This window comes from Malus domestica, chromosome 03, assembly GCF_042453785.1.
Source record: "Malus domestica chromosome 03, GDT2T_hap1".
Classification (NCBI taxonomy): domain Eukaryota; kingdom Viridiplantae; phylum Streptophyta; class Magnoliopsida; order Rosales; family Rosaceae; genus Malus; species Malus domestica.
Window position 1 is genome coordinate 32,412,275 of NC_091663.1, and position 9,023 is coordinate 32,421,297.

The 9,023-nt window shown below is 37.4% G+C and overlaps 1 protein-coding gene and 1 long non-coding RNA gene across 3 annotated transcripts; one reads left to right on the forward strand and one right to left on the reverse strand.

Annotated features, from left to right (window-relative positions):
* Positions 1 to 874: 874 nt before the first annotated feature.
* Positions 875 to 1,544, reverse strand: LOC139194536 (uncharacterized). The gene is made up of 2 exons (XR_011579484.1): positions 1,220 to 1,544; positions 875 to 1,095 (listed from the first exon to the last, which is right to left on the reverse strand). It is a non-coding gene; the product is annotated as an uncharacterized lncRNA (long non-coding RNA).
* A 616-nt stretch (positions 1,545 to 2,160) lies between these two features.
* Positions 2,161 to 4,159, forward strand: LOC139194538 (uncharacterized). Of its 2 annotated transcripts, XM_070819323.1 has the most exons (5): positions 2,180 to 2,273; positions 3,257 to 3,450; positions 3,533 to 3,638; positions 3,716 to 3,878; positions 4,021 to 4,159. In XM_070819323.1, exons 1-4 carry the CDS (start codon positions 2,210 to 2,212, stop codon positions 3,868 to 3,870), a joined length of 519 nt encoding a protein of 172 aa, XP_070675424.1. In that variant the 5' UTR covers positions 2,180 to 2,209; the 3' UTR covers positions 3,871 to 3,878; positions 4,021 to 4,159. The 2 variants fall into 2 exon arrangements, 1 of the variants encoding a protein (XP_070675424.1); XR_011579487.1 differs by lacking the exons at positions 3,257 to 3,450; positions 3,533 to 3,638; positions 3,716 to 3,878; positions 4,021 to 4,159 and adding an exon at positions 2,370 to 2,747 and having other exon boundaries at positions 2,161 to 2,273.
* Positions 4,160 to 9,023: the final 4,864 nt, after the last annotated feature.

A 9,023-nucleotide genomic window follows, 5' to 3' on the forward strand; every position in this document is an offset into this window, starting at 1 on the left:
TGTGAAGTTAGAAGTTAAGCTGCAAAAGATTAGCACATAATCATCCCAGAACAGTTAAACGAGCAAGCTCAAAAGCGTGCTGCAAAATCCATGACATAACAGTATTGAACTACCAAGTTCACTGCCGCTACGAATTACTAACAAATTGCGTCTTTTGGTACTATCACTAGGTTTTAAGTTCACTAATAACCTTAAAGCATGCCCGTTGTTCACATACTCGAAGATGGTTTAACGTCTAGCATCAAAACGTGTTCACAAATACAAAGTCCACAAACATAAAATCCAATTCTTCAAGACTACGAGGTGTGCCTCCACCCAACGTTTTAAAATAGTGCAATGTATGATCGTCGAAAGTGAAAAACTAGAAACATGCATTGCAGTGGTATTTCTACGGGATTGCCTGAACTCTTCCCTACCATTATTCACCGAGCAACAAATGACAAAAACTTCATCTTTCAACAGTCCAATAGACATGTATATTACAACAAGCGAAAGCTCTTTGGCAATCACAATATCCCCACAAAACACACACGCATACACCGAGGAAGTTTGCATAATGCATGAATCAAAGTATAAACTCCAGAAAAATTGACAGAAAAGAAAGCCGAACAGAATTCAAAATCGAAAATTCATCCCCAATCCCTATCTGACTCCAATCTCAACTTGATTTTTAGTCACCAGGGCTCTTACATTATGCCGAGAATTTTTCATATTCGGCATAATTTTATACATCGAAGGATACGAATTCGTTTTCTATTCGGCCGTGAAATTCAACAACCAAACTACTAAAGCTCGATCATTCTAACTAAAGTTCACAAGGAGCAGCACATATAAACTTAAAAGCTGAGACAAATTGCCAAATTCCGTGGCGAAATTCGAAAATCCGGCTCAAAACACAGCAAGATTTCATATTTATGCAAAATTTCAGATCAAATCACTCAAATTGTTACTTTTTTACACACATTCAGCAAGAAATTCAAACAAAAACCTGACATCACTCAAGGGCATTTGCAGCATTTTCGGGGAGCTGTTGCTGTAAAGCCATGGACTTGCGCTGCATCTCGCGCCACTTGTTGATTCCAACGGTGCAAATAACTACACACAAAAATCAGCCAAAACTTCAAATTACAACACTCTCTCTCTCTAAAAAAAGGAAGAAGAACACTTTCTCTCTCTAGAAACCAAATTAAATTGTGAAATCTGAAAGATTATGACTTACATCCGGCGCCGACGAAGTAGAGGAGACGGAGGACCATCGGGGCTGGTGGGCCCGCTATTTCTTCTCCACCCATTTTTCTTCCTTCGTCACAAACTCTCTCCTGTTCTGTGTGGGAGAATCAGAGGGGAGAAACCGCTGAAAGACGACTGCTTTGGCCCGAAACCGTAAACGGGTCGAATCCTATCGAATCAACGTAGCTGCTTTATTTATGCAAAAACCCATTTCAAATGGAGGCGAATTGTCTGCCCTAGTTGTGGTGCCCTTCGTGCTCTTTATTTGTGCGATCACGATGAAGCCACGTCAACATTTTATATTTTTATTAATTTTTATCTTTTTATTTTTATTAAAAAATTAATATAAAATGTTGACGTAACTTAACCGTGATCGCACAAAACAGGAGAGCATGGAAGAGCATCACAACTAGGAAGGCAGACTGCCTCCATTTCAAATAGTTTTATAATTACAGTTTGGATCAGACCCCCGACTCGTTTCGGTATTTGGAAAGGTTTCTCCTTTTGAGACTGTGGTGTATTCAATTTGAATTTTAAGGGATTTTAGTTCTTTTAATGAATCTAGAAATATTCAATTAGGATTTTAGATGATTATCTGAAATTCAAAGTGTATTCAATTAGAATTTTAAGATAGTTTATTAAAATCCTTAAAATCCTGGTGTATTCAATTAGGATTTTAAAGAAATTTATAACATTTCAGGAGTATTCAATTAGAAATTAATTTTAAAAAATTTGAGAAAGTTGAGAAATTAGACGTAATTAGAAAAATTTCATAATGTATTTTAAGCATCGATAAATCTTACGTCTGCTCGTAAGATTTCAAAGAAATTGAATTAAAATTTTATATAAAATCTTTACAAATAAATTAAATTTCTTAAAAATCAATAAATTTATAAATTCATTAAAATTTCTCAAATTTTATACCCCTTATAATTCTATAATTCTGCAGAGAATTGGGTAGAATGGAGGAGCTGAAAAAATGGCGGAGAAGAAAGGAGGCTCCGAGTTGAACGTTTCAATCGTTCATCCCGATCTGGGAATTGGTAACTTCTTCTTCTTCTCTTTTCCTTCTGTTGTTTATGAAAAATGTGGAGGAGTTTTTGGGATTGAGTTTTTTATGCTGTGAATGTGATGGGTAGGTGGAGCTGAAAGACTGATCGTCCACGCGGCTGTCGAACTTGCATCCCATAGCCATAAAGCTCACGTTTTCACTTCCCACCACGATAAAAATCGATGTTTTGAGGAGACCGTTTCTGTTGTGTGTGGCTTTCTCTACTTCAATTTTATGCTTTGATCAAATAAATCATTTTTTCATCAATAGTATCAGTTGTACGAGAAATGAAAGGTCGTGATTGAATTGAGGAAAGAACTATTTTTTCTTACTTGCCAATGTAATGGATAAAAAGGCGGACTACCAGTAGTTCGGAATACTGAAGACAAACCTTAAATAAATAAATGAAGTTGCAGAAAGGAGATTGTAATTTCTGTTTTTGAGTTTTAATGGAAGATTTAGATGATGCCCCAGTTTACATATACGAGAAGAAAACAATACTTTTTTGTTTCTGTGTACAGAAAATAGTATGGATTGTTTTAGGAAGAAATAATTTCACACCAGGTAGTCCTGGTGTGTGTAATCTACGAGGAAAATGATTAAAAGTACATACGTGCCAGTTGAGGGTGTGAATCCCATGTCGGGGAATGAAAGCCTTGCGTAACTGTTTTCATTATCTTGGGCCTCTCCACCTTACAAATTTTTTTTTTGGGTTGAATGCTCACATTCTAATATGGTAAATGGGAGTTTCATCAAATAGGGTACTACGTATGTAGATGGATGTTAGGCCTTGGGTTAGAAGGTGGTTTATACGTTTCACTTTTTCTAGGCCCTTTGGGAATGTATAGAAGTTGGAACAAATAGAACATGTTTTCCTTTCTTTCGTTTTTATTTTTATCAGTTTCGCTTTGATCAACTGTCATTCAAGATCACTGCATTCATAGTTTGATGTTTTACTGTCATTTGGTTTCACAGGTATCATTCCAGTTACTGTATATGGTGCCTTCCTACCCCGACATATATTCTATCGACTCCATGCTTTGTGTGCATATATACGGTGCCTTTTTGTTGCTCTCTGCATGCTGGTCATGTGGCCATCGTTTGATGTAATACTAACAGATCAGGTTTCTGTTGTCATCCCAGTGCTGAAGCTTAAGAAGGCAACAAAGGTATTTGCACCTATTTCGTATGAACTGTTATCCGGTAGCTTCTGGTAGTAGAGTTGTTAAGGCTTTACATCTTTCTGTCCAGGTTTTGTTTTATTGTCATTTTCCGAATTTATTGCTGGCTCAACACACAACTGTTTTGAGGAGGATATATAGAAAACCCATAGACTTCATAGAAGAAATGACGACTGGTCTGATTCCATATCTTGGCTTTATGACATTCATCCTTACAAGATTTCCTTTTTCTTTTTGATAAATACTGCTGCAGGAATGGCAGATAAGATTCTTGTTAACAGCAAATTCACAGCATCTATGTTTGCGAAGACATTTAAGCATGTTGACGTACGAGGGATTAAGCCAGCTGTTCTTTATCCAGCTGTCAACGTGAATCAGTTTAATGAACCAGCCAATTCTTACAAGTAACAAACATGGTTGTATATCTGCTGGTGCCTTTTGGTTTTACATTTATACTACCTTTATGATTCTATATCTAGCCATAACTTGGAAGATTTTCTTCTCAGAATTTCATCTGGTGGTTTACTATTTTTTTCCTGCTTTGGTTTTCTCATCCAGGCTAAATTTTCTGTCCATCAATCGTTTTGAGAGGAAAAAGATTATAGACCTGGCAATTTCAGCTTTTGCTTTGCTTCATACGCTCCAAGGGGATATGCTTCAAGGTCCTGATCTGGCTGAAGCTTCCTTGACAATTGCAGGCAAGTTCCTACTTATTATCTCCCGAGTACTCTACTAATCTTAATGATTCTACATGGAAATGAGTGTTCCTTCATTACCTTATGTTGCTGTTGAAGACTGTTTATCTATTAGTTAGGCTATAAATAACCAAGTAGAAGCATGCAAATCACCCTGGTTGTGTGATTAAGCTTTCCCTTAGTTCATTTTTCTGTTGAGAACTTTACGGATCTTGCAATTTAACATTTGCATCTGGATATGGAAAGACATTCTTTTGTGTTTTTCTTGGTAAATTATGAAACAATAGCCTATATCTAGAATTTTTAGTGAAGGCTTAGACCCATAGCCAAGCCTAGAATTGTAATTTATGAGAAAAAAAAAGCATATGTAGGCAAAATAGCAAAGGCATTAGTGCTTTTGAATGTTGTTGTCTTCAACTAATTTGCTAAACATGGCCCGTCGTAGACTTTGAAATGCTATGTTAAAAGGCCCCGCTTAGGGCCGCCATAGTCGGCCTAGGCGCTAGGCGGTTGGCCACTGACACGATTAGTTCCTAGGCGTCTAAAAATAAGAAATGGCACCTACACCTACTTAAGCACTTGCCTAGGCACCTGTCTACACTGCTTAGGTGACGACTCACTTAGACAGAAACTAGATAACTTCTATTTAGTTGAGTCAATCAGGTTTTGGCACGCCAAATACGAAATGTTGATAATATTAAACAACACGTATGTATGAAAACCGCGTTCGGTGTCACTTCATTTTCTCCTGCTCCTCTAAATTAAATGCTCCGTTTGGTTTTCTAATTACCGCGTAGAAACAAGGGCATAAGTTCTGGTCCCTTCATGGTGACCCCTCCTTAATTCAGAACATTTGTATGGTTATGGTTGTTTGCCAATTTTTCAGATTGCAGTGATGTTTGCCGCTAGCGTTTTTGAGCTTTAGGGCTGGTTTGGTATTGCTGTGCTTTGAAAAAAAAGCTGCTGTGAAATAAATCAGCTGAGTGTTTGGTAAACATTTTTGTAAAAGTGCTTTTGGAAAAAAAAAAAACAGTCTGATAGTGGGTTTTTCATTAAAGGAGCACTGTAGCTCCATGTGCTTTGAAAAAAGACCAGTTTTCCAAAGCTACAAATAACTGCTTCAGCTTTTTCCTTTGATTTCAGCTTATTCTCACAGCAGCTTCCAAAATAAGCCTTTTTTTTTTTAGTTTACCAAACACCTAAAACCCTTACAACTTTTTTTCATGGGTGCTTTTTTTAAAGCACCTCACTCCCAAACCACCCCTTAATGATTCAACGTTTGCAGGCTAAAAGGAAGAAGACAGAAAAGAACTTCGGATTATGCATGCAATTAATTGCTCTATATATAACTTTGAGAATTCCGAATGTAAAGAAACATATCTATGCTAGACCAGCTTACTTTCTAACCCAATGGCTCATGGCTTTCTTCTCATCCTCTTATTCTCTCACATCATCTTTACAAATGTTCATGCTTGCAACCAAACTGAGCGCGCCTCTCTTTTGTCCTTCACCTCCACCCTATCTTCTCCCCCTTTAAAGTGGACTTCAATTAACTGTTGTTGTTGGAAGGGCATCACTTGTAATCAGGATGGTTTGGTCATCCATTTGCTCTTATCCTCCAAAGGTCTCAAATGAGCTATTTTCCCCTCATCATCATCACTAGGAAATCTCACACACCTCACCCACTTGAATCTCTCCCACAATTCACTTTCCGGATCACTTGAAACTGAATTCTTCTCGTCTTTGAATCGTCTTGAGATCCTTGATTTAAGCTTTAATCTTCTTTCTGGAAAGCTACCTTTTGCTCTGCCATCCCACAATATCCAGACGTTGGATTTGTCAAGCAATCGCTTCCAAGGTGCAATTCCATCATCATTCTTTCAGCAAGCTCGGAATTTAACTAGTTTCAACATCACCAACAATACCTTCTCAGGTTTGATCCCATCACCAACAATACCTTCTCACAATGAATTCAGTGGCAACATTTCACCTGGACTTGGGGAGTGTTCAAAACTGCAAATTTTTCGTGCTAGTAACAATAACCTCTCAGGGTTACTTCCGAAAGATATCTACAATGCCACCAAACTTGAAGAAATTGCATTCCCTTTCAATTCACTCCATGGAGCCATAAGTGAGAAAATTTTCAACCTCACCAACCTCGCAATCCTTGACCTCTCCTTTAATCAGTTGAGTGGCGTGCTCCCTCTCCATTTTGGAAAGCTCTCCAATTTGAAACTCTTGGCTCTTGATTACAACCATTTTGAAGGTTCTTTGCCCCCATCGTTGATGAATTGCACGAACCTTGTAGAAATACATATGGGAGCCAACAACTTGGAAGGAGATATCTCCAAGCTCAATTTCTCGAAACTTAGTCACCTCAATAAACTTGACCTACGTAGAAACAACTTTACTGGTACATTTCCAACAAGCCTTTATTCATGTCAGTCCCTAAAAGCTATTCGTTTGGTTGGAAATAATTTAGAGGGACAAATACAACCTGAAATTCTTTCATTAAAATCTTTGTCCTTTCTCTCACTAAGTGGCTTAACCAACATTACTAGGGCAGTGAAAATATTAATGCATTGCAAAAGCCTTCAAACTCTCACCTTTTTGTATTCCTTCAAAGGCGAGGAAATGCCATTTGATGAAGGCATGGTTGGTTTCGGTGGTTTCCAAAATCTTCGATATTTAAGTTTTTTTTATTGTGATTTCACTGGTCAAATACCTTTATGGTTATCAAAACTCAAGAATGTAGAGATCTTGGGTTTGGTAGGTAGTAGAATTACAGGGCCAATTCCTAGATCGTTGGGGACTCTTCCCAAACTCTTATTGTTGAACTTGTCAGACAATCAAATTTCCGGTGAATTTCCAAAAGAACTTTGTGGACTACCAAGGTTGGTACATGAATCGACCAAAACTCAAGCAGACGATTATATTGACCTGCCTCTCTTCCACTTTGATGACAAAAATTACCCGCGAAGATTGTCCAACTTTCCACGAACAATAGACCTATCTCTCAATCACATTCATTGCCGAATACCTGCTGAGATCGGCCAAATACACCTTGTCCAAACCTTGGATCTTAGTGGCAACTATTTTTTCGGCAACATTCCAGAACAAATATCCAACCTCAAAAATCTAGAAAATTTGCGCCTCTCCATGAATCATTTGTCTGGAAACATCCCGTTGTCATTGGCAAGCCTTAATTTCTTAAGATCCTTCAATGTCTCGTACAATAATCTCGAAGGACCAATCCCAACAAGCACTCAACTCCAAAGTTTCGATGCTTCTGCATTTGAGAGGAATTCAAAACTGTGTGGCCCTCCACTTCCGAATGAGTGTCTACCAATTAAGGGCATTGATGCAGATACCAAGAACAACCAAGGTGTGGACAATGAGCATGATTTTCCATGGTTGTATATTTTTACCGCACTAGGTTTCATTGTAGGATTTTGGGGAGTGTGTGGTTCTTTAATTGTTAAGAACACATGAAGATATGCATATTTTAAATTCTTTGACAATGTACAAGATAGGCTCTATTTCATGATTACAATGCGTATGAACATGATGAAAAGAAGGCTTAGAGGGGACTAGATTGTGCTTTTTCTTGGTTTTCTTTTCATACCAAAGACTACGAGGATATGTATATTACCTTTTGCTTTAGGTCTATGTCCCTTTTTTTTTCCTTGTATTTTCTTTTATAAGAAGGGTAAGGTTTATGTCCCCCACTTATTTTCTGTATTTTATTTTTATTGTTTTATGAGGGGTAATGTCTATTCTGATTCTTGATAGTTAGTAAACATGAGAATGCCTTTCATGTTTTTTTCTCACGCTGATTTCCTCATAACGCGATTCTTGCGTATTTTGATTCCCCATATGTAAACATGCCCTTATGGTTTATCGTTCTTATCAGTTTAAGAGTATACCTTGAACTTATTATCCAACTTCCTTCAAGTGCACCGGTATAAAGATAACTTTGAGACATTCAAGCATGTCATATCCTTCCTGTCCAAAAAAAAGGTCATATCCTTAAACCAAGGCTTGAAAGGAATTTTAGGGGCCGTTTGGTATAATCTTATTTTGAGAATTGGACACCAAAAATTTAATTTTCTCATGTTTTGATTTAAATTTTTAGAACTCAAAAACATGTTTGGTAGGTCACTTCTCAAACATCTGAACAACCAGTATTGGCAAAACTATTCCATCTCAAAGCAGTTGCAGACCCTCTGTTTTTAACAAACTCTACTCTTATAACAGAACCGATTTTGACAGTTTTATGCAGAAATACACTTAAAGTTTTGAAGAGAACTACCATTACATGTAGCCTTCGTTATGTGAAGCTTACAGAACTTAGTAGAGTAACGGCCTCATGGTACCATATATTATGTGAAGTTAGAAGTTAAACTGCAAAAGATTAGTGCATAATCATCCCAGAACAGTTAAACGAGCAAGCTCAAAAGAGTGCTGCAAAATCCATGACATAACAATATTGAACTACCAAGTTCACTGCCACTACGAATTACTAACAAATCCAATTCTTCAAGACTACGAGTTGTGCCTCCACCCAACGTTTTAAAATAGTGCAATGTATGATCGTCGACTGTGAAAAACTAGAAACATGCATTTAGTGGTATTTCTATGGGATTGCCTGAACTCTTCCCTACCATTATTCACCCAGCAACAAGGGACGAAAACTTCATCTTTCAACAGTCCAATAGACATGTGTATTACAACAAGCGAAAGCTCTTTGGCAATCACAATATCCCCACAAAACACACACGCATACACAGAGGAAGTTTGCATACTGCATGAATCAAAGTATAAACTCCAGAAAAATTGACAGAAAAGAGAGCCGAAAAGAATACA